Raw genomic sequence first — 26,230 nt, 5'->3', positions numbered from 1 at the left:
TCTTCATCATTTGCCTCACATCTTCGGCTTCATGCGATTGTTTAGCATTAGGTGCTGAGGGGGGGTGTTAGATTTACACCACTATGCTACTTCACACAAGTCTAGGGCACTGCCTGTACGGCTAGTGTCTCCGGGTTGGCCATCCATAGTCTAGGTTGTTCCTTGTGCCAGCGTAATTTACAGAAATCCGTACAGCCTGCCACGTCATTAGCCAACGCAAAACGTGGAAATCCGTACAGCCTGTCATGTCATCATGCCAACGCAATTTTCGGAAATCTGCGACATCATTAGTTTGTTACATCTCCCCTTCTTGAAAGAGAGTAATCGTCCGCGATTATAGCATATCTGCAAAACAACTCAAGTTAGCTCAAAAATTTTCGAGGGTCATTCCGAGGGACAATCAATTTGTTCTTTTTATTAAGGAGTTAGCTTCTTCTTTCTACTCTTTTGATCAAGGAGTTAGCTTCTCCTTTCGGTTGTTTTGATCAAGGAGTTAGCTTCTCTTTCTGCTCTTTTGATCAAGGAGTTAGCTTCTCCTTTCGTCCAGATCAAAACTCTTGATATTCCGGCGTAGTAAAATTAGCCATCACACCCAGACCGTATTGATCTTCCACGGGTATCTTGATGCACACAAAATTACATACCCACGCAATCTCATCCAATTAGGAATTTTCAGTAGTTGGCACATCACAATGCAGCACAAATGCTTACATATGCATGTTACAAGACATAGAAACATAAAGCCGCCGATGAACACTCCTTCCGCATAACCTAACAAGGTCTGGGTCGGGAGATATTCAACGACTCCCTCATCACTCCTCTTGCATAACCTAAAAAAGGTCCGAGCCGGGAGATATAGAGGCCTTTTACAACCAAATGCCCCCCAGACCGCAACTTGCGTCGTTTGGAGGTGTTGAGAGTAACCATTGCTCAGACTTCTTAATACTCCTCCCGCATAACCATCCGGGTCTGGGCCGAGAGTCACAACAACAATACTCCCCCCGTAAATAACCACAAGGGTTCAGGCCATGAGTATAAAAAAAAAACAGCACTTTTCAATCATTCAATACTTCCCCCGTAAATAACCACAAGGGTCTGGGCCATGAGTATGAACAAGCATTCTCAAACATAATTTCTCACAACTCCACCCAGGAGTAAAATCACCAATCATTGAAACCAGTATTAAAACCAGAGTCAAACAAATCAAATCGGCACCAAGACAGGTTCAAAACAGATACCATCCATTTCAAACAAATTTCAAACAGGATCACCAAACAAGTTCTCAGACAAAATTCAAACTTAAAAAGCAATCTCGACATCAGCCGAGCTCGAAAAGTTGACTGACTTTCCATCGTGAAACCTGCACCAAAAATTAGGGTTAGGTTTCTTTCATAAGGTCGTAGCTGAGCACAGCATGGTGAAGATACCTCGAATAAATTCCAATAGCTTCTGTCTGCTCTTATGTAGGACCGGTATGCTTTCAGAAAAGCACAGGCCTGATGCTCTGATACCACTGTCACAAGGCGGGCACCACGTGCCAATAGAAAAGAACAGACTGAGTAGACTTTTAGCACTTCAATAACAACTGAATTAAAAGAGAGAGGCAACACGCGACACGGAGTGGCGAAATTCCACCCCAGAGAGTATTGGCCCCAAACCTTGGCGCCCCTTTCGGTATATCTTTATATTACATCAAGCGGTACTCCAGACTGTGCACCTTCTTCAGGAAGCATGCTAGAGAATGAGCCCTAGCCTCATATTTAAAGGCCCTTGACCTGAAAAGCAGTTACAGTAAAAAGCCTTTAAAACTCAAAAGCTTTTGGTCCAAAAAGCAATGCCAAAAGTTACCAGCGTAATTTACGGAAATCCGTACAGTCTGCCACGTCATCAGCCAGCGCAAAACGCGGAAATCCGTACAGCTTGCCATGTCATCATGCCAGCGCAATTTTTGGAAATTTGCCACGTCATCAGTTTGTTACATGTCGGACCGCCCACTTGAGCTGGGTGCGCACACCTTGGGCACTCCTATGTATGGAGTCAGGGGGGTACCCATTTCACATAGTCTGACATTGTGTATTGGGTCTTCTGCTCATGGTAGTCATGGGTTGATCACCCCCTCTTCACCATATCTTGCGTTTGTGGTCTACTCTCTCTCTCTCTCTCTCTCTCTCTCACGCTTCTGCACATGTGCACTCTCATAACAGCTTTACGTAAGCTTCTGGGATTAGCTGCTTTTGGGCTTAGTGCTTTTGAACTTGCTTGCTTTTGGGGTTTTGTTTTTGGGCATCCCTTGTAAGAATAATAGAGCCCCTGGGGCCTCACTTTGGAGAGCATTTGAATTTTGGACGTAGAGTTTGAGAGCAAAGGTCCCTCGGGACTTGTACTTTGCAATGATTAATGATAAAAAAGTAACTAAGGGGGTGCCAGTCTTTGGAGCCTATCCGCAACAGCACCAGACCAGCAGTTAGCGCTTTCCCTCAGCACCCCTTCCCAGCGTTTTCAACCACCAAAATTAGCGTTTTCATCCATTAGAAAAATTAGCGTTTTTGGCCACAGATTGCCAGCACTTGTCAGTTTAAATCTCCCTCGCAGTACCTTGACATCTATCGCCAAATCACTCCGGCATTTAGTATTATTGTACCAGTTTTTGTGCAATCTAAAGCAAATATCTCTCTAGCAATGGAGAGAGGGGCCCCTAGAGGGGGGTTCGCGACCCCTTTTGGTGTCGGTCCTCTCTCTCTCCTCCCCCCCCCCCCCCCCCCCCCCCCCCCCCCCCCCCCCCCCCCCACTCACAACACCTTCACTCATAGTTTTCAGTCTCTTGTTTTAGTCTTTAGCACAACTCTCATGAAGTAAAGGGGGGCTCTCTCTTCCCTTCAAAAAAAGGAACCTTGAGTACACATTGAGCACTCATCTTGAGCATACACCATAAATCACTTCCGTTGCACATAACATTGGTATTAGAGCTCTCTTGCAGTGTACGATATCATCACTCAAAAAAAGCGTCATATAAGAACCTTGGAATTTTTTGTTTTGTTGCGATCGCATGTAACCCAAGACCACTTGGGCGTGTCGATTCCTAATCTGTGTTTTTGAAGAGTGACAAGTGATCCAACTTGTCTAGCCTTTCCTCGTTTCTCTTTTCCACTCATTGAGAGCGGACCTTGCACATTGCGGCAGGCCAATCGACGGGAGGTGGGAAAAAGAAACCTTGGTGTGAGCGCAAGGCCGCTAGGAGGTGCACCCGCAGGAAGGAGTTGAGCTTGGGTTAGAGAAAAGCCTTCTTAAATGTAGATTGCAAGCAGTCCAAGTACTAAGAATCCCAAGTACCCAAGTGCCCCAAGTACCCAAGTAGTCAGTGCATGGTCATCACGAGAAGCATAATGGATACTTCGCGTGAAGGTGATGAGGGTGGAATTGGAGAAGTCCCTACACCAGGAGAATGGTTTTGGGTTAGAGAAAAGCCTTCTTAAATGTAGATTGCAAGCAGTCCAAGTACTAAGAATCCCAAGTATCCAAGTGCCCCAAGTACCCAAGTAGTCAGTGCATGGTCATCACGAGAAGCATAATGGATACTTCGCGTGAAGGTGATGAGGGTGGAATTGGAGAAGTCCCTACACCAGGAGAACGGTTTTGAGATCTTCCATCCCCATCCAGACCACGGATTGCACCAAATTCTATTGTAATGTGTAGCGGAAGTGGATAATGGTGTATGCTCAGGATGAGTGATCAGTGAGTGCCCAAGGTTCCTTTTACTTAGGGAAGGGAGAGCCTTCCTCGACTTAATGAGAGATTGTGCAATGAACAAAACAAGAGAGTGGAAACTGTGAGGGAAAGTGCTGAGAGTGGTATATATATAGATAGATAGATAGATAGATAGATATATATATTTCTTTATATTGGTACAACATGTACAACTCTGAGGACTTTGTTGTGTTTCTCCACGTGGTAGAATGCTAGAGAGAGGGAGCCCACACACCTTTTTTAAAGGCCCTTGGCCTATCCAAAAGGAGCTACATGAAAAGCAATGCTTCTATAAGCATCTGGTTTAAAAGCTTACACCCTGTTCGTACAACGTCGCCACGTCATTTGCTATTTTTGCAAATTGCGGGTTTGGTCCGTATAGCATGCCACGTCATCATCTTTTATGCAATTTGTGTGTGCGCTTTTTCTCATTTAGGGTTTAGGCCCTCGGCCATGGTTCCGTAAGCTGGTAGGGTTAAATTTTCATTCTTAGGCCCTTCTGTCTTCAGTTGAGGTTTTAGGCTCCTTGGTTGGCTTCAGTAAGTTGGGTAGGACTTCTTTTGCTTCTTTTGTTAGGGCCACTTGTCTAGCTTCAGTAAGTTGGTCAGGACTTCTTTTGCTTCTTCTGTTGGGGTTTAGGCCCCTCGATTGTCTTTAGCAGGTCAGATCTTTAGGGCTTGCCACGTCAGTAGTTTGTGACAGAGGTCCTAGCGCACACGGAAAGCAAAGTGAAAGGTAAGCAGATCCGCTGATATTTGGTGAAGTTCAAGAATTATATGGTTCTTGATGCAAAGTGGATGGAGGAGAAGGACTTAGCAAATACTCCTTGGTGACAAGAGGTGTACCTTGAGGCTATGGTAGATATTCAATGACTGGTGTCTTTGTGCAAGTGCTAGATGTGTGCAATTTGGTACATGTGCGCATGAAGTCAGTGTCTATTGAGTTAGTTTTTGTCTCTATCTGTTTTGTAGGCATTATGGATGGTGATTACTCTTTTTATGGGAGCGAAGGGTATGCCACAAAACGATGACGTGACATATTGGTTGGTTATTAAATGTTGACGTAGTAGTTTTGTACCGAATTGATGATATGGCAATATTTCTGCAAATCGTGTTGTGAATGATGCTATTGATGTGGCAGGATCGTATGGCATTTTTGGCCGCACTTTTCTAGAAGCTTTTGGACGACTGTTTCTTGCAGTTGTCTGCTTTTGGGGGCACCCAATTTTAGGGCCCCTTTGTACTTTTATAAACAAGGCCTCGTAGGGCTCTCTTGCAGATTGTGCATGGTTGCAGATCGTAGATTGCAGAGATGCTTCCTTCGGCAATCGTACTATGATTATCAATAAAGAAAGAAGTACCGAAAGGGGCTCCATACTTTGGGGGCAATGCATTGGGGAGCGGGACTCTGTTGCTTCGTGTCGACTCTTCTCTCTCTTTTCAGCTCCAGTGTTCAGTTTGTTCTTGTATCTGCTCGTGTGTTATTATTGATTTCTTGCTTGAGTGTCCAAGCTGGTTATAGAGGGCTCTCTTGAGGAGGATGACCAAGATTCCTGCATGTAGTGCACCACACTTGTGCCCTAGTGTCTCGTTGAGCCTTGAGTCCCTCTAGCTCCTGTTTGAACTGGTCTTGTCCTGCTTTATTGTAGTGAATGAAGACCCGTCTTCTTGCAAGGCATGTTGTAGCTTGAGTGCCTCTAGCTCCCTGCGCTCAGTGGCATCTTTTAAGGAAATGCGGGTGGGTAGCTCTAGAGGGGTGTTTGAAGAGTCTTCTAACTCTTTCTATCCTTGTAGCGGCAGCAATGAAATCATCAAGGGTGGAGTTTGACTTGAGGGGCTCTTGAAGTTGAGACGCCTTGGGGATAGCCTTCTCTATCCTTTTCTTCACCATAAAGTCTCCAGCTTATTTAGGCCATTTGACCACCAAAGCCAAGGGGTCCTCGCCATCAGTTCAACAAAGGTCTCATCAAGTTGTGGGACAAGCTAGTGCTTTCTCTTGGTAATCACTAGTGCTTTCTAGCTCATCTAGTGCTTTCTCTTGGTAATCACTTGTGTAGAAAGCAGTAGAAAAAGCACTCTTCATTGCACCCTCGTTTGCAAAGAAGAAGTCTGTGAATTGGCTATACAACTTATCTCCGTGGCCATCCAATGTTGAGGTAAACTTTGCATCTTCTGGTTCAGACTCCTCCTCACATGGTCGTCAACATCTTCAGTTGAGAGCCCTTTGAAGGCTGGAAACTCGTCACTTGATCTTGACCTTTGTCAAAATATTGGTTAGGTCCACAACCATTCTTGTGGGTACTGTAGGCTCTTGAGTGGTTGGTAATGGGCCTTGAACTGGGGAGGAAAGAGATTCTTGGGAAGGGGCGACAGGGGTAGTGATGGTACAATGGTGATGAGGTGGCTCAGTTGGGGCGAGGATGTTGAGGCTTTGGTTGGTAGCGGGAGTGGGGTTGGAGTTTTCTACTAGGTAAGAAGGGCCATCACTTCCTGTGATAATATTGCAGTGGTCTCTTCAGGGGACTGACATGGTGTAAGGTGCAGCGGAAGTGAATGTTGAACTTTGCTCAAGATGAGTGCTCCGAATTGTGCTCAAGGGTTCCTTTTACTTACGGAAGGGAGAGCCCTCCGTTCCTTTAGTGAGAGAGTGCAATGGACACAAAAGTGGCAAACATTGTGAATGAAGGTGTTGAGATTGAGAGATAGAGAGAGAAGAATACGACACTAAAATGTTGTCAAACCCTCCTCCAAAGGCCCCACTCTCTATGGCGAGAGCGGTCCACTATTGATTGCACAAATCTCTACAATGCTTGGACTTGCCAACGATGTTGACGACGACGAGGCGGGTTGAAATGCTAATGGCTGAAATCAGCAAATCTTTATCTGTTGAATTCTGACTCTATGTCGATGACGATGTCGATGACGACGATGCGACGACGACTCAGATGCTGAAATCTGCGTTTTCCGGGCTGAAACCTCAAACTACGTTGGATTTGACCGTGCGACGAGGATCTGCTGCGGGAAGGTGAGATCTGCGAGGTTTGGGACTTCTACTGCGATGTCTGACTGCTGAAAACTGAAAACGCTGGTGCTTACTGAGGTTCCGTCGCGATGAATCTGCAAAACGCCGAGGCTGATCTACAAACCAAAAACGCTAGGGCTGGTTCTATCCTGTTGGAGAAATCTGCTAACGCTAGGACTGATCTGCTGTGTTGCTTGTGGAATTTGCTAACGCTAGGGCTGATCTGCTATCTTGCTGTTGCCGGGGCTGATCTGCAATGCAAACGCCAAGGCTGATCTGTCATGAAAAAACGCTAGGCTTTTAGATGGGATGAAAACGCTAGGGCTGTTGCGGGAAGGTGGTCTTGTTGAGAAGGTGCCTGTTGAACGCAAAGTTCCTGCTACCTCTTCTGCCAGAAATGATAGCGCTGGGTATATTAGCTTATTGAATTTGCCCTACCCAGTTCCCAACAAAAGTCACTCAAAAATAATAAGTGAAAAATGTCAAAAATAGGGAAAATAGGTCTATACACTGTAAAAATGCTCTTGATGGGTTTTGATGGAAATCTGATGATCATGCTGTGTGCAACCAGAGGATATGCATCTACTCTAAGTGCCTGGTCATGCATGGTCTGCGAACAGACTCACAAAAGTGCCAGAACACTTCCTAAGCTAACTGAATTGAACCCATGTCATGAAGTAGCTTGTCCAAGTACACATAGGGTTAGATGTGCACGTGACACATGGTCCTTAAGTCTGCCTTTTATGGGTCATACATGAGCACACTATGAACCAACCGGCTTGGTAGGCAGTCTCTACGACTAGTGAACCTCTTGCACCGTTAGAACTAGACCACTCGACCTCTGCTTCAAGGTAGGATCCGTACGTACGTACGGATCTGTACAATACGGTACGTCTATACGGTACATATCGTACCGTACGGATTCGTACTGTACGGGATTTTTATTTTTAATTTTTTTTGGACGCGGTGCTGTGGGTAACCCTATTGCGTAGGCAATTTTTGGTTTGCCTTTCTTTAGCCTGATCCCAACGCCTAATTTTGTAGACATTTTGACACAACTTGCATCTGTAGAGCACACACGAATGTCCTTGCGGTGGTGAATATAGGAGGGCTAGCACGATCAGGAACTTGTATGAAAGCTTTGCCTTGGTTTGTAGAATAGTGAACTGACATCCTTGGAGTGATACTTATGAATTTTTAATCAAGTACAAACCGTATTGTAGGTTTTTGACTTTAAAATAAGAAATACCTACGAATTTTATATAAACAACTCTATCCATTCGATACTACGTACATGTCGTACCGAATATGTACCGTACCTTACGTACCTTACCACCTTGCTCTGCTTGGACTATTCTTGACCTGCTTGAGCCTTGGACTAGTCAACCTTCTTGACTGCTTGGACCCGACCGCCTGACCTGCTTGGATTAGTCAACCTTCTTGACCTGCTTGGGCTAGTTGACCTTTCTTGGACTCGTCTATCTCTCGGCTTGCTGGGACTAGTCCTACTTGCCTAGCAGATTAGTTGACCAGTAGACCACTTGAAAGCGCGAAGAAGAGGCTACCAAGAGATGCGCGAGGTGAAATAGTGCAGGTCTGGGCCGGGTGCAACCAAGCGTGAGTGCAGGAGAGCAGTAGCGTTGAAGATTGAAAACAACAGAGAGAGAGAGGGCTCACACGATTTGGGGAAAACTCACTTAATGAGTTTGTGGCTTTCCCACTTTATTATAAGTGACTTTTAAAAAATGTGAACTTGGACAAAGTATAAAAATATACATTAAGAGGTCATTTAGGGCCTTTAACCCAACCACCTTCTATTTAAAGGCTTAAATGACGCCTTTAAGCTAACCAATTCCCACCAGCTGTATGCAATGCTCATGTTGAGCCTTAGCAAGACTCTCGATGAGAACATCTGCAGGGTTATCCTGTGTATTGATCTTAGTCAAGGTGACTAGACCATCCTCCAATACTTGACGTATGAAGTGGCACCGCACATCTTTGTGTTTGGTACACGCATGAAACATTGCATTTTTGGCTAAATAATTTGCACTCTGGCTATCACATCGCAACACTGGAGTATGAGCAGGCATGCCAAGTTCTTTTGCAAGTTTGCCCAACCAAATGGCCTTCTTTGAAGCCTCTATGGCTGAAATGTATTCAATCTCAATAGTACTCAGTGCCACAATTTTTTGCAACCTAGAACACCAAGAGACTACACCACTAGCAAGCAAATACATATCCACTGGTAGATTTCCTGGTATCCATGTCACTTGCCGTGTTTGCATCACAATATCCCTGCAACTTTAAGTCACTTTTGCCATAACAAATACACTTTGATTGTGTACCTTGCAAATATCTCAAAATGCATTTGACAGCTTCCCAATGCGCTTTGCCAAGATTCGACATGTATCGACTAACAACTCTCACTGCATATTAATGTCGGGGCGACTGGCAACCATAGTATACATAAGAGAACCACAAGCTGATCCCCTTCATTGCTTTCAATGCCACCTCATCCTTTGGGCAATCTGCTTTGCTAAGCTTAGTGTATGGAGGTAAAGGTACTCCAAGAGGCTTAGCATCAGCCATATTAAATCTGTCAAGTACTTTAGCAATGTACTTTTCTTGAGATAAAAACAACAATTTCATCTTTCTATCTCTTTTAAAAGGCATGCCCAAAATATGCTTTGCATCACCCAAATCCTTTATAGCAAAAGTTGAATTTAGCTTACGCTTCAAAGCATCGAGACTAGCTTTATGTCTCCCGGCAATAACATGTCATCAACATAGAGAACAAGTATGATGGGACTACCATCTTCATCTCTTTTCGTATACAAACAATGATCTCAATGATCTGCATGGCTACGTTTAAAGCCTTGAGACAGCATAAAAGTGTCAAACTTCTTATACCACTGCCATGATGATTATGTCTCAAACCATATAGAGCCCTTTTCAATTTGCATACTAGTTCCTCACGTGTAGGAACTACAAAACCCTTGGGTGTCACAAAGTGATAACGTCTCTGTCCGAGAGCCGAAACCCTAATTGCTGTTGAAACCCTAATTTTTGGAAACCCTAACCCTAAAACTTGCAAACCTTAAAATCTGCCAAAAAACCCAAAACTAGCAAAAACCCTAACCCTAACCCTAAAAGAACAGCAAGCTGAAATCTCGGAAAACGTGCAACATGCTGACGTGCACCGTACGGCAGTAGCTTTTCAGCTTTTGCGTGGAGATAGCTATGGACGGCAGCTTTTGACCTTGCTTTTCTCTACGCAATTATTAGTCAGGAGAGAGAGAGAGAGAGAGAGAGAGAGAGAGAGAGAGAGAGAGAGAGAGAGAGAGAGAGAGAGAGAGAGAGAGAGAGAGAGAGAGAGAGAGAGAGAGAGAGAGAGAAATTATTATTAAAAACTAAAGTGAGTTTGAGAGAGGAAAAAGAGCCTTTGCTTTTATTTAGGCTTTTGATCTGAAGTTTTTGGGGCTCTGCTTTTGGCAACCCTTGTAATCAATAAATATGTGGCTAGGGCTCACACTCTGCAGACTATCTGGACGCAGAGTCTGAGAGTGAAGCCCGAACCACTCTCTTGTACTTTGAACTGATTAATACAAAAAGAAATACCGAAACGGGCGCCAGTCTTTGGGGCCAACATCTCTAGGCACGGAACTCCGCCGGGCAAGTGCAAATCTATTGTGAACTCTGAACTGTTTTGAAGTGGTTATTTGGTGCTGTCGTGATTGATTCTTGACTTGGAGTGTCCAAGTCTGTTACAGTAGTATCAGAGCACGGCCGATTTCTCTTCTACGAGAAATCCGATCCTAATTTTTTTCCGCGGTGCCTATGGCTTCAGACAAGGACCAATCGACTCCCTCTGCATCCGGAGATGTAGGAAGGGATCACAACGAAGGTTCATGAGAGGAGTATGGCCCGCCTCGGCCTACTCAAGCGGAGCATCGAGAGATGGAGCACCGACAATTGATCAACGATGCAACAAAGATGATGCTCAATTTTGCCAAGGACCTAAAGATGGCAAAATATATGAGCAAGACCTCTTTGGAGGAGGTGCATACGGAGTGGCAGAGAACCACAACACCACCCCCGAAACCCGTTCTCAAGAAACCTCTTGTTCCCAAGAAGTATATAGAGAAGGAATTAGAAGAGGTGGTGGATGCACGATTTGCTTAGCTTTTTGACGTGCAAAACAAAGCAGCACGGCAAAAAGCAGAAGAAAGGCACTGACTTTCCGGGTTATTTGGGTCGTTAGTCGACATTTGAAAAGGCAAAGAAACAGAAGAAGTGTGTTCGATTTGAAGGAGTACCCAGCTCTTTTTCTTCTTCTGATATTTCTTCTAGCTCTTCTGATTCGAGCAAAGAAGACAGAAAAGGTAAAAAGCGAAGCAAGAAACAACGCTTCAGAAAGGGCAAGAAAAAGGCAAAGAAGTCTAAATCTCGCCCAGTGAGTGACAGTTCTACAAAGGACTCGTCTACAAACAGTTCAAACTTTGATGACGGCAACTTTTATGCGAACAAGAAGAATTTTTATAAAGCCAACCAGTATGACTTTCTGGAAGATAAAAGCAAGAAAGTCCGAGAGTTTAAGGAAGGTGGACATGCCATCAAATTTGACACTTTTTCAGGATACAAAGATGCTTCGAAGGCTTTGTCTTTTATACAGCAGTTTGACATGGCTTTCGCGGGAAGACGCTACTCAGAGCACACCAAGATTTGGAGAGCTGCCTCTTATTTTAAGGGGAATGCTCGAACTTGGTGGTCCACGCTTCTTTTAAACAAGACTGCGCCAGTTAAATGGTTGAAATTTAAAAAGCTTTTTATTTCTTCTTGGCCGACTCAAGAGTATGAACGCGATATACGAGCTGCTTGGAACCATCTTCGGATGACCAAGAGAGATACAGTGGATGCTTATTGCGAGAGATTCTGGAGCTCTTTTCTACCCGCCTCTTCGTTCAAGAAGATCTCGTTCAGAGAACAGATTGAGCGGTTTACCTTGGGTCTTCCTATAGAGACCCGAGATCATTGCTTGGAACAAAAGTCAGCTTCTATTTAGGAGTTGATGAATCATGCGAAACGGGTTTTGCCATTCACTCTGGCATGACACAACGAGCCGAACAGACTTCAGCGAATGGAAGTAGAAAGAGAGAGAGCAACCCAGAAAACAAGGATGCACGACCCAAGCTTACTCCTCAGGAGAGAGCTTGCTTTATCAGGGAAGGGAAGTGCTTTGGATGCGGGGAATTTGGACATATCTCCGCAAAGTGTCCTAAAAAGACACAGAAAGAACGAAACTACAAGGACGACGAAAGGCTTGAGAGTTCGAGAGCAACTGAGGAACGTGTAAGGAAAGGCAAGAGAAAAACAGGACTGGTTCCAGATTGTGTGGGTACCGATCCCAACACCATGGACCAGAGTATAGAACTTTGCCTAGCTTGGGGCAAAGTGAAAGATCAAGAGGCCCTGATCTTCTTTGATGGAGGAGCCAAGGCCAACTTCATTTCATCGGAATTGGCGGCACGGCTCGAGATCACTCCCGATCGGATGGGACCACTTGCAGAGGCTGTTGTAGCGGCACCTGGCAGGGATGTAGCCATTACACCTGTCATTGGCAAACTCCGGTTGCATTGTCAAGGGTATTTGGGGCATGAGGACTTTTTCATAATGCCTTTGGAAGGTTGTGATGTTCTCTTAGGGATTCCTTGGTACCACAAGAACAACGCCGTGGTCGATTATCGGGCGAGGAAAGCAACATTAACTACAGAGAAGGGCAGAACCATTGTACTTGACATTAAACTAAAGGGCCAGTCTGTCTCTATTGTATCGGCTTTGGCCATTTCTAAATTAATGAAATCGAGTTAGTTTGTTTACTCGATCTTTATGAAAGAGTTGAGTGATGAGGATAGCACAAATATGTCTAAACTTGATAAAGAACGCCAAGATTTTCTACACTCATGCCGATTGCTTCTCAAAGGGCCTGCCAGGCAAGTTACCACCTGCTCGTCCTGAAGATCATACCATTGATCTGATACCTGGAAGCACACCACCGAACCGGCCACCTTACCGTGTGAGCCGAGCACAGAATGAAGAGATTATGAACCAAGTGAAAGACCTCTTGGAAAAGGGTCTTGTCCAGCCTAGTACTTCACCGTATTTCTCTCCAATGTTGTTGGTTTTGAAGAAAGACGGATCTTGGAGAATGTGCATCGATTACAGAGCTCTCAATAAAATCACCATCAAGAACAGATTCCCCATTCCTAGGATTGATGATATACTCGACAGGTTACAGGGATCATCGTGCTTTAGCAAGATTGATTTGAAGAGTGGATATCATCAGATCAGAATCGCGTCGGGAGACGTCTACAAGACAGCTTTTCGGACGACTTTTGGGTTATTTGAGTTTTTGGTGATGCCTTTTGGCTTAACCAATGCTCCTGCGACATTTAACCGGATGATGGACATGATTTTTCGAGAGCACAGGCTATATGTTGGCACTTTCTTTGACGATATCATTGTTTTCTCCAAGAATGAGGCAGAACACAGAGATCGTCTGCTTCAGGTCTTTTAGGCATTATGAAATCACAAGTTAGTGATTAATGCAAAGAAAAGTGAATTTTTCCTACCAGAGATACACTTTTTGGGACACATTGTCTCAGCAATAGGAGTGCAAATGGATCCGGCCAAGATAGAGACTATCCGTGATTGGCCCGATTTGAAGAATGTCCATGAAGTTAGAAGCTTCTTGGGACTGTGTTCGTACTACAGGCGGTTCATTCGAAAGTTTGCAGAGGTTGCTTCCCCTTTGCATATCTTGACACAGAAAGGAGTCCCTTTCTCGTGGGGACCCACAGAGGTGACTGCCTTTCAGACATTGAAAGAGAAACCGGCTACGGGACCGGTTTTGGCTTTGCCGGACTTGCAGAAGTCATTTGAAGTATATTGTGATGCTTGTGGTCGTAGTCTGGGTGCGGTCTGAATGCAAGAAGGCCATGTCATTGCTTACGAGAGTCGATTGTTCTCAAGGCCGGAGATGACAGCACATATTTATGAGAAAGAGCTTTTGGCGATTATCCATGCTCTTACTCAATGGTGGCACTACCTACTCGGAGTGGATTTTACTGTCTTTACAGACCATCAGAGTTTGCACTACTTCTTGTCACAGAAGCAGCTTTCGGAAAAGCAGATGCGGTGGGCGAACATCTTGTCACAGTTTCACTTCCAGATTGTCCATGTTCAAGGACAGAAAAATGTGGTGGCAGATGTTTTGTCTCGGAAGCCGTTGGTTCTGGCTATTTCCGCGATACATCATAATAGAAGCTTTGAGGATATGGTTGACCAGTATGCCACGATACAGATTTTGCAGACGTTTTCACACGGATACGGGATGGGGAGACAATAGTAGGATACTCCATTCGGGATGGCTACTTGATGAGAAAAACCTTGTTGTGTGTTACACAGTTGTTGAGGGAAAAGGTTATGATTGAATGCCACTGTCCACCTTTTACGGGTCACCGCGGCATTGCTACCACCATGAAAGGGGTACAGAGATACTTCTTTTGGCCGAGACTCAAGAAGGATGTGGAAGAGTTTGTGCGCAGTTGCGTGGTATGCCAGAAGGTCAAGTTTGACATGCATAAATCATAGGGCTTTACCCATACCCACCCTCCCCTGGGAAATTATTGCAATGGATTTCATTTTTGATCTCCCGAGAACGCAGAGTGGTCATGATGGTATTTGGATTGTTATTGATAGATTTAGCAAGCAGGCTCATTTCATTCCAGTGAAGAAAACAGTCAAGCCGAATCACTTAGCGAGACTGTTTGTGGCCTAGATCTTCAGATTACATGGCATGCCTGAGACGATTGTCTCTGAGAGAGACCCCAGATTTACGAGTTTGTTTTGGAAGGCAATTTGGGAGAACATTGGCACGCGGTTGCAGTTCTCGTCATCGTTCCACCCCCAGACTGACGGGCAAGCTGAGATTACCAATTTAGTGATTTTCGATTTATTGAAGTCTTATATCTCAAATCAAAAGACTCAATGGGAAAAGTACTTACCTTTGGTGGAATTTGCCTAGAATAACACGATACACTCTTCGATGGGGAAGGCGCCATTTGAGATTGTTGAAGGTGCTGCGAAGGTTCCAGCCTTCCTAAGCACAAAAGATAAGATTTTTGAAGCGGATGAATATACGCGAGACTTAGATACGGCTTTTGCCAAGCTTCGCGAGACTTTGCAGAAATCTCAAGAACAACAGAAAAAGGCAGCGGATCGCCATCGTCGCGACTTGAAATTGAAGGAGGATGATTGGGTGCTCCTACGTTTTGCGAAGGCACGCCTGAGAAAGAAAAATGGAAAGGAGAGGCTTTTTCCAAAGCTTGGTAAGCGATACTACGGACCTTTCCAGATCTTTGAAAATATAAATGATGTCTCATTTTGATTGAAACTGCCGGATACTTCGAGGATTCACAATGCATTTCATGTGAGTCTCTTGAAACCTTTCAAAGGTGATGTGCCTGATGAGCAACCCGAAGTGGAAGAAAAACGAGGAGATCCTTGTTCCTGAACAGATTTTGGCACACAAGGATACGAAGAATAAAGGTAAAGTCCAAAGGCGGTTCTTGGTTAAGTTCAAGAACTATCTTGCATTGGATGCAAAGTGGATGGAGGAGGAGGACCTGGCAGATACTCCTTAGATTGTGAAACTTTACCTCGATGCTTTTGGTTTAGCATAGTCTACTCCAAATGGAACCTGGAATTCAGCTTGGCCGGAGATCTGGTGCAGCGGGATGCACAAGAGGGGAGTCACTCCACTCTTTTGTCAACAGATGCCTTGATTTTGATACTAGAGTCACTGATGTCTCTTTGAGCTTCAGGGATACTGAAAGCTGACAGTATTCTGCTGTATGACTTTATTAAATAGAATTCCTGATTATGATACTGATTTGTTCTTGACTTCTTTTAAGTGCAGGAACTGATAGACGAAATGACTGCAACATTTTGGTCTACTTGATCTCGAATAGACATGGTTGCAATAGGGGTTAGTCAATCAGACATCGATGAGGTCCTGACTGGATCTAGATGCGATTGCTAGCTACATTGTTGATAAATCATGGTCTAAGATCCAAATCAATGTTGAATGTCATGTGATGTCGTGTGATGTGACTGTCGATTGGTACATGTGCTAGATGTGTGTTCCTAGTACGTAGATACTAACAGGAAGTATCTACTAAGACGGTTTATGGCCTCTGTCTGTTTTGCAGGGGTTATCGAGGGTGATTACAATGCTTTCAAGAGGGGGGTATGTCACAAAGTGATGACGTGTTTGCCTGAGAGCCGAAACCCTAACTGCTGTTGAAACCCTAATTTTTGGAAACCCTAACCCTAAAACTTGCAAACCCTAAAACCAGCAAAAAACATAACCCTAACCCTAACCCTAAAAGGGCAGTATACTGAAATCTCGGAAAATGTGCAACATGCTGACGTGGCACCGTACGGCGGTAGCTTTTCAGCTTTTGCGTGGAGATAGTTGTGGACGACAGCTTTTGACCTTGCTTTTCTCTACGCAATTATCAGAGAGAGAGAGAGAGAGAGAGAGAGAGAGAGAGAGAGAGAGAGAGAGAGAGAGAGAGAGAGAGAGAGAGAGAGAGAGAGAGAGAGAGAGAGAGAGAGAGAGAGAGAGATTATTATTAAAAACTCGAGTGAGTTTGAGAGAGGAAAAAGAGCCTTTGCTTTTATTTAGGCTTTTGATCTGAAGCTTTTGGGGCTCTGCTTTTGGCAACCCTTGTAATCAATAAATATGTGGCTAGGACTCACACTCTGCAGACCATCAGGACGCAGAATTTGAGAGTGAAGCCCGAACCACTCTTGTACTTTGAACTGATTAATACAAAAAGAAATACAGGAAGGGGCGCCAGTCTTTGGGGCCAACATCTCTAGGCACGAAACTCCGTCGAGCCAGTGCAAATCTATTGTGAATTGTGAACTGTTTTGAAGTGGTTATTTGGTGCTGTCGTGATTGATTCTTGACTTGGAGTGTCCAAGTCTGTTACATCAGGTTGTTTCATGTATATGTCTTCCTCAATGTCACCATGCAAAAACGTTGTCTTTACATCCATTTGATTCAATTCCAAATCAAGCATCGCAACGAGAGCAAAAAGGACACGTAACGTTGTAAGCTTTACAACAAGGCAAAAAATTTCTTGAAAATCAATTCCTTTGTTTTGTATATCCTTTTTGCAACCAATCTTGCTTTGTACTTGGGTTTTTTATCCACAATCTTAATCTTGTACACTCATTTGTTAAGAAGAGCCTTTCTCTCTTGAGGCAATGGCACAAGATCCCAAGTATCATTTACATACAAGGATTTCATTACCTCTTGCATTGCAACCTCCCACTTACTGCTTGACTCACATGACTTAGCCTCTTTATAAGTAAGAGGTTCACCCTCATCTGACAACATTACATGATGCAAAGAGGGATTAAATCTTTGCAGTTGCGTTCTCAAACGAGTTGACCTTCGTACCCAATGATCTACATTCTCAGGCAACGGTTCTACATCATGAGGCAACTCATTTTCAGCTCTATCATGCTGTTGCAAATCATTTTCAACTAATTCAAGTGGTTGTCCATCCTTATTAGGAGCATCAATATCATGTCCTACCTCTTCTGTTTCAAGGTTAACCGGATGATTATCAATTTCAGCTTGCGGTAATGCATCATGAGGCTCTTTTTCAACATCAATGGGTGGCACGAAAGACTAAAATCTGACTGTTTTCTTGTCAGAATCAGATTTGGTAGCATTCTTAAGCAATTTTGTCTCATTGAACACTACATCTCGGCTACAAATTACCTTTCTAAATTGTGGTAACCACACTCTATACCCCATTTCACCTTCTTTTCCATAACCTAGGAAGACTTCTTCAATGGATTTCATATCAAGCTTTGTTCTCAAGTCATTGCGTACATGAACAAAAGCTTCGTAGCCAAATACTCTTAAATGATCATAAGAGGCAGGTTTGTCAGACCAAACCTCCTCTGGAATGTCATTTTTCAGCGTACTATTCGGAGAGCGATTGCAAATATGAAATGCAGTTTTTAATGCATCTCCCCAAAACTCTTGGGAAAGATTAGCGGTGGACAACATGCAACGCACTCTCTCACACAAAGTACGGTTGTACCTCTTAGCCACACCATTCGAAGACGGATTATAAGGGGCTGTCAACTCTCTTTTGATTCCATTATCATCACAAAAACGTTGAAATTCAACAGACATATTCTCCTCCATTATCGGACCTGCGACATTTAAGCTTAGCATTCTTTTGAGTAGTGACAAAAGCATGAAACTTCTGAAAAGCATTAAAAGTCTCACTCTTACTTTTCAATAAATGCACCCATCCTTTCCTAGTACAGTCATCAATGAATGTAACAAAATACGAAGCACCACCAAAAGACTTAACATGCATAGTGCATACATCGGAGTGAATAAGATCAAGAGGATTAGCTTTGCGAGTGACACCAGAGTAATAAGAAGATTTCTTTTCCTTTCCATAAAGACAATCGTTACAAAAATCCAAGTTTTTGCCTTTTACATCAACCCTCTTCAAAGAGGAAAGGACATCAATACCCCTTTGGCTCATATGGCCAAGTCTCTTATGCCACAATTCCGTATGTGAGCAATTTTAGCAACAGCAAGTAACTTGCTAGGCAAAGCTTTACATCAAAGATAGTACAAATTATCTTTTTTAGACTCTTTTGCAACAAGCATAGAGCCCTTAAGTAACTTACATGAACCCCCAGCAAAGATGGTAGTAAAACCATGTGCATCTAACTTGTCAACTGATAGCAAACTTTTCTTAATGCATGGTACAAACTTGACATCATTCAATACAAGCTCTTGACCATCGTTAAGAGCCAAGCGCATGGTACCCATTTCCTCAATATTACAAGTAAAATTATCACCAAGGTACACCTTGCCATAATTGCCTGCAGCATATGTAGCAAAACACTTCAAAGATGGAGTCACATGGAACGAAGCACCATAATGTACTATCCAAGATTGGGATAGGTCATCATTAGCACTAAGCAATGCATCAATGACATCTTTCTTTGAGATAAGCATGTTTTCTGTATTAGCTATCACCATATCTGAAGAGCATGAAGCTGCAACCAAAATTTCCTCAACGTCTGACAACTCCTCAATGACCACACTAGAGGATACATTTGCATTTTCAGCATCCTTGGAGGAATCACATGCTGATTTTTCCCCTTTCTTATCATCTTTCTTCTTCTCTTGCGCTTCCTTCTTCCTATCCTGCTCTTTCTTGAAATATCTGCAATCGGGTTTCTTGTGGCCTTTTTTGCCACATTGATAGCAAGTGACATCTTTATCCTTTGTCTTGCTCTTACTTCTATTTTAAGTTCTGTTGCCCACATCACGCTTTTGATTTCTACCTCTTACGATGTAGGCAAAACTGTCACCTTCCTCACTAGACTTGCGTCTAATCTCTTCATTGAGAATAGACCCTCTTACATCGTCATACGTGAGGTTGGGACTGTTACTCAAGGAGACAACCGATGTTTCCCATGTATCTGGCAATGTCATAAGCAAAAAAATAGCTTTCAGCTTATCATGAAATTGCTGAAGCCCATTGTCCTGCAACTGACTCAACACACATGTAAAAGCACTCAAATGCTTAGAAGTTGACTTCGAGTCATCAAGCTGTATATTCACCAACTTTTGCATCAAATGCACCTGGTTCACAGGCGTGTTCTCGTAATTGGACTTTAGCTTTTGCCATATTGTATAAGCAGAGTCTAAACGCTTGATGTCTGTCAAAATGTCATCATTCATAGCCATTTTGATGTAGGCCATGGCCTTCTTATTCAACCTGGCCCACTCTAAGTTAGACAAACCTTGCGGCTTATTCTCTTGCAATGCATCTTCACAATCCTTCAAGAAAAGGATACCTTGCATGCGTTCTTGCCAAAGGTCGAAGCCTTGACCATCGAACCGTTTGATTTCCATCAAACTTTTAGTGTCAGATGCGGAAGAGGTAGCAGCCATCTTAACTCAACCACAAGTGTGTACACAAGAGAGATGCAATAGGCTGAAAAGTTGAGCAAATAGGAGCAACCACAAGACTTTGCATTCGATAGATCACAACTTCTTTACATGAAACTGTCCAAATCGGAATTTTCAGCTGAATATGTGATTTAAATCACATGTACTCAGCTTTTCACTAAAATCCTTGCACAAAACTTCAATACATGTGATCCCATAAATTTGGTACACTTGCGTATTGCAGTCATAACCTGTAATAACCTGTAAATCACTTGTTTTGACCTAAAAACAGTCTGTTTTGGGCTGTTTTGGCAGTTTTGGTGAAGACCTTGACCACAGAAGCAAGGAGCTTCGCGATGGAAGCGAAAATTGTTGCAGGAAAGCAATATAGCTTGCTGTCCAGCAACATGCGCAGGGCTTGTTTCGGACCCTAGGGCTCTAATACCACTTGAAAGTGTGAAGAAGAGGCTACAAGGAGATGCGCGAGGTGAAATAGCGCAGGTCTGGGCCGGGTGCAACCAAGCGTGAGTGCAGGAGAGCAGTAGCGCTGAAGATCAAAAACAACAAAGAGAGAGGGCTCACACGATTGGGGAAAACTCACTTAATGAGTTTGTGGCTTTCCCACTTTATTATAAGTGACTTTTAAAAAATGTGTCCAGGTTCAATGTGAACCTAGACAAAGTATAAAAATATACATTAAGAGGTCATTTAGGGCGTTTAACCCAACACCACTCACTGGCTGACCTTGCTATGCCTCCAGCTTTAGTGAGCTTCAGTTCAGGTCCCACCGGGCGTGTAATATGAGAACAGCTGTAGTAGAAAAACCTGTCCTGGCGCTCTGTGCATGAAGCTTGAGAGCAAAATGCTCGAGAGTCTCACTCAAGTGCCCGACAGTGTGCAGTGCAATGTGATCGCACGAATTTTGTAAAAAAACGAAATTGAAACAGTGGATCAACCGACATACTAGAGATAGAAATGACACAATAGACACATGGACTGCTCAATCAAGCCTCAATATACTGCAAAGACCCAAGTGAAAGACAAAATTCGAAGAACATGAAACAGCATATATAATAAAGTTTTTATTGTAACTAGTCATAAATTAATTAGTCATTGGCAACTATTTGAATTGTATCAGAGGTGTATTTTATCTTCTGACAACCGGATAAATCACGTTCTTGTGGTCAACGTTGGTCATTAAGTAGACTATAGCAGCTGAGGAATGCTTTTGTCCATTCAGTGTTTGCATACGTTTGCTCTATTTAGAATGACAATTTGTCGCTAACGAGATGATTTGTGCAGGCAGTGGAATTTGGAAGGAAAGTTGCAGCCAAACATTTTATTCGTCATGTCTTGCAGTAAGTACCAAGTTCCTGATTTCTTTGGCATTTTTGAGGGGTACCACATTCTGTTCATTCTTCATATTCATTGCACATGCTCAGGGAAAATTTGTTTGAAGATGGGAATCATCTTTATCGGTTTCTAGAGCATGATCCAGTCGTATCAACCAAATGTTTTAACTTCAATGGAACCACAAATGATGCGGAGCCACTTTCTACCTCAGAGATTGAAGTTAGCCTAAGAAAGTTCACCCTTGCCATAATAGATTCGTATGTTTCAGATGATGGCAAGCGCGTTGACTATCAAAGCATCTCTATGAGCGAAGAGTTCAGAAGGTGAACCTTCTTTTGGTTTGATTTATCAAGACTTACTTAGCTACAGCATAATGAATACAATGATTATTTGTACTTAAAGACCTTTGTCATGTTATGTGCAGGTATGTCAAAATGACAGAATTGCTGCATCGCTTTGATCCTAGCACCCTTTCACAAGAGGAGAAGCTTGCATTCTTTATCAATCTCTACAACATCATGACGATACATGCGATAATTATCCTGGGCCATCCAACCGGTCCATTGGATAGGAGACGGCTATTTGGAGATTTCCAATACCTGGTCGGTGGCTACCCGTATTCATTGTCAGCAATACAGAATGGAGTGTTACGAGGCAATCAACGACCACCTTCTCAACTCATCCAGCCAGAATTGGACCAAAAGACAATCTTTTACCATTAAAGTCTCCTGATTACTACAAAGTAATGGTTCCTCTAAGTCAGGCTCGTGAGAGATTAACTAATATGTCGTGCTACCATCGAGGTGTATGTCTCATAGTTGTGGGAAAGGGAGAAGGGCGAACAAGCACGGAGATGCTAACAAAAAAATTCTAAAAATTTGGAAATTTGGGGAGCTTTCAGTGATTGTATGGAATGAGGGGGGTCGAAACCGAGGGAAATGGGAAGCAAAGTAAAAAATAGGGAAAAAGTCTCAGGAGAAGAGTGTTGAAGTTTACAGATTATAACACATTTAGAACTCAACGGCAAGCTATTAATATTTTTGGCCTTTAGAAGTCATCCTAAGGGTAGCAAAACTCTATTGGGTGGCGAAGGTAATTCAAGTTGCAAATGCATTAGGTTTTCTACCTTAGAACATGAGCTTCTGTCGCTAACAATGGGTGGGTATCCTTATTATGGGTGTAGAAAGGGTGATTTCCTTGTACATTCCTCTTAGAATAACAGACTTGTGGTAATGTAACTTTGATCTCTATCGTCAAATATTAGGAGCTGGATTTTAGTGTAAGCAAGGTTTATGCCTCGTTGTTTGTGTGTCATCCCTTTGGAGGACAGCAGTTGTTTTGCTGCTTTTTTGTTTCTCTTGTAATAAAGTATATATTTCTTCCGTTGCGGTTGCATATTGGTAGCATTACTGATATTTTTACTTCTTGCCAGATAGCATTGCCAGAATCGCAATGTCTTATACATTTTGCGCTAACAAATGCGTCTCGCTCAAGTCCGGCTCTCAAGTGTTACTCTCCTAGAGACATTGATGCGGAGCTTAGGGCGGCTGTCAGGGCTTTCTTTCTGGATGGTGGTGTGGTCATTGACATGGAGTCTAAAACTGTCTCTCTCAGCAAAATCATCAAGTGGTAAGAAGCCTATGCAGGCTTTCAACTATCTTAACCATGTTTCTATCATTGAGACTATACATCCTCCAAGATGGCTAACAGTCTGGAGTTTGTTGGAAATGGTTGCAGGTTTAGTGTTGATTTTGGGAAGAATGAGCTGGAGATATTGAGATGGCTTGTCAATCACTTAGAGCCAAACAAGGCTGAGAACCTGCTGGAGTTGCTTGATGGAAACCAGTTCAAGGTTGTTTACCAGCCTTTTGACTGGAGTCCTAATGTGTAGGTGGGAATGGGCTAATTGTTTATGCATGTTCGAGGTAATGGTTGTACAGAAGGCATTTTCTTTTGAAGCATAGCATAGCCCAGTTGCAGAGCTTTTGACATGCTTCTATTCACATTGTTTTGGGGTTGCTGCAAAATGACAAAGGTTGAAGAAAAAGGTGGATGGGCTCAAAGGTTCTTTAGTGCTTGCATTTGCGACGCTAAACGACACTTTCTTTATCCTACTAGTCTGCTGAAGTTAGCAGTTTTTGGGCTGTCAACACCTCGGCGACAATTAGTTCTTGATGTTTTGAGTTGAAGACCTATATCTTTGCTAGTAGCGTGTTGCGCTTGTGCAATCCAAGCTTGCAGGGCCAAATGGTTTCAAAGTAGTATGAAATCTGAGCCTTGACAAAGCAAGTCATAGTGATGTTAACATACCAAATATACTTTTTCTTTTAGGGTCATAAATTGATTTGTCAAAGTGGTAAGCAAAGTATGTATCTTTTTCTCCCCTGCAGGAAGGGTAAGGTTCAATATTCAGTGGTCGCATAGAAACGCTACTTCTGTGAACTTAAAAAGGAGTTGCAATTTGTGTTAAGAATTTGCTTTTTTCCTTTTGCAGTTGTCTAATAAGGGGTTTAGTAGTCTGTTGCTTATATACACTACTAGTGTGAGCTAAAAAGGAGTTGCTTATAGCAGAACAAGTATGTGCTACCGAGGTGTATAATGGACATTTATTGATGTATACACCTTTAGATGAATTTCCAACTGTGCATGAGTTTTACCCATAGATTCTTGAACAAGGCCATCACAAAGCCGACAGAGGCATTGCTTGTATTCTTAGAGATATTTTAATGAACATTTAAAAAAAAAAACATTGCATAAATCTCTTGATTAGTGCCTCATGACGTGCTTATGCTGGCAAACCATTTTCCTTCTTACAACAGGGGCGTTAAGTAAGCATAGTATCATGTATATGTAGGATTATGTGTGAGATAGTTGACATTTTTTTCCCCCCTATTTCTATATAGTGGCACATCAAGTAGAGGGTCCCTCTCTTCTCATCCTCTGATGCAGTCCATTGTATTATTTTACCTTATTTGTCATCATTGGTTTCTCAAATAATGTTACCTTATTTGTCATCACTGGTTTCTCATCCTCTTCCGTAGTCCATTGTATTATTTACCTTATTTGTCATCGTTGGCTTGACAACCCCTAACTAATATCAGAGCCCATGGCACCAGTCCTAGGGCTAGTTGACGGTTTTTTTTTGAAGCAATTGCATCATGTTGCAAATATTAGATTTTGATAATAGCCTAGCTCTAGGTAAAGGAAACTAATAATCAAATGCCCTTTAACCAAGGGACCTATTTTTGAACTTTTCCAATTCATGTTATCAATTAGTTGCATTTACTATTCCATATATAGAAAAATTGGCTTAGCAATTTGTAGAGAAAGTGCTCTATCGCTTAGGGAAAACCTCATCAACACCTTATTTAGCCCTCATCATTGGTTCTTACAAAAATAGCAAACAGGTTATCAAATCATCCTCTCAATCTCTTCACTATTTACCAAATTTCCTCGGGACAATCATGAAGCATTGTGGCAACTATCATCCCTTGTCAATTGCTTGGACAACAAGGTATCTAGCCTACAACTATCTGCATTATTGAAACTCAATATTTTTTTTTCCACTTGCTTCCATTGGCTATTGGAGAAGTTTTTGCACTTTGGTTGAGAAATATTGAAGCCACACTTCTCAAGCTATTTGTGGGCTACACTAATTTTGAACCATAAAAGAGCATAAATCAAGGATCAACAATTTTAATGTCAAAAATGGCTTTGGCAGGTTATGGTTAGTCTTGGTTTGCTCAATCTATTGAATTTTCAATATTCTTGATTTCTCAACGTATTGGGTTTATTACAAATCCATAGAGCTTTAGTTATTCATTTTTCTTGGATAGAGATTTCAATTTACCCATCCCATCGAGTGTTTCATATGCTCACATTTTGCTTTATGGTGATGACGTTTTTGTACCTGTTGGGTAAACGAGCTAGACAATGCCCAATCACCTAGATTGGGGTAAGACCTATCTAAGTCACCATTATTAGTGCACAATACTAAATTAGCAACTTAGACAAGTATTAGTTTGAGTCCATAGGCTACCAACATGTATGGATAAGAAGTACAAATACTTAGTCTCAAGTTGAGAATAGTTAGTATGATAGAAGCAGGTAAGAAGCTAAGACTTGAACTATTGTATAGAGATATCCATAGACGATCAACATGGCATCAACCTACTATAGGTCTTTCACTTCTAAAAAATGACAATGTTATAATGTTGTCTTGGAAGTGCTCCCAATAACACTTCAACTTTGTCTTCTTCTTGTTGATGTAGGTACTTGTAACTGGGCTTTTGATGTCTATTGGTTAGACCTGCAATGTCCTCCCCACTCTCTACGGTAAGCGTATATGATTGTTTCAACTCACCTTAGTTTTCTTTGCTTTAGCTCCAATTTCTTTTTTTCAATCCCTCCCACACTTCAAGAGCACATGCACTCATCAACAAAGTGAACATAGTCATGCAAAGTTGTGATAATGATGTCTAAAAAAACTTTGTAGAGAACTTTCGCTTGAAAATATTGTGGGGAATCCTTCTTGTGTGGAGGAGTCACCCTTTGGAGTGGTGACTGCAACCCCTGTTCATGTGAACAAGCACTATTCGACCTTAGAGGGTAATGAAATCAAATGGAGATTCTTGGTCACATTCACTACTTACAGCAAAGCCTTGGAATGTTAGCTCTATGAGCTGTTTGAAATGGGAGGCTTCAAATTTATCTGCATTCTCCTCTTCAAAGTCGGATGAGGTCTTTGACCACGAGACCTACACATCAAGAACATAGTGAATTTCCTCTAGCCAAGGGGCCACAAAGCCTTGTGTATAGGGGAGCCAAATCAAGGGATGTCATATTATTCCTAGCAGAGGTACACACACACAAACAAAACTACTTTTGTTTTGTATCTTACTTCACCAAATTATTTATGATGGAAAAGCCTGATTTCTAGAAAGAAATAACCCCCTTTTTTTCTTTCTTTCTCCCCTACATATCAAGTAAACCATCCATTACATCATCGTACAAACAACTATCACAGTAATAGCAGGTGTTTGG

General features: G+C 42.6%; 1 protein-coding gene across 1 annotated transcript in view; it reads left to right on the top strand.

Moving 5' to 3' along the window:
• Positions 1 to 23,619, top strand: part of LOC147457338 (uncharacterized) — a 35,094-nt gene extending 11,475 nt beyond the window's left edge. The window contains exons 2-6 of the mRNA XM_086513306.1: positions 21,137 to 21,192; positions 21,277 to 21,510; positions 21,612 to 21,888; positions 22,452 to 22,816; positions 22,925 to 23,619. Coding sequence (XP_086369432.1) covers positions 21,137 to 21,192; positions 21,277 to 21,510; positions 21,612 to 21,888; positions 22,452 to 22,816; positions 22,925 to 23,078 — 1,086 coding nt within the window. The 3' untranslated portion in view covers positions 23,079 to 23,619. The remainder of the gene's footprint in view (positions 1 to 21,136; positions 21,193 to 21,276; positions 21,511 to 21,611; positions 21,889 to 22,451; positions 22,817 to 22,924) is intronic.
• Positions 23,620 to 26,230: the final 2,611 nt, after the last annotated feature.

The sequence above is a fragment of the Adiantum capillus-veneris genome, chromosome 5, assembly GCF_014529385.1.
Source record: "Adiantum capillus-veneris isolate H3 chromosome 5, ASM1452938v2, whole genome shotgun sequence".
Lineage (NCBI taxonomy): Eukaryota > Viridiplantae > Streptophyta > Polypodiopsida > Polypodiales > Pteridaceae > Adiantum > Adiantum capillus-veneris.
This window is presented reverse-complemented; position numbering and strand designations above follow the sequence as displayed.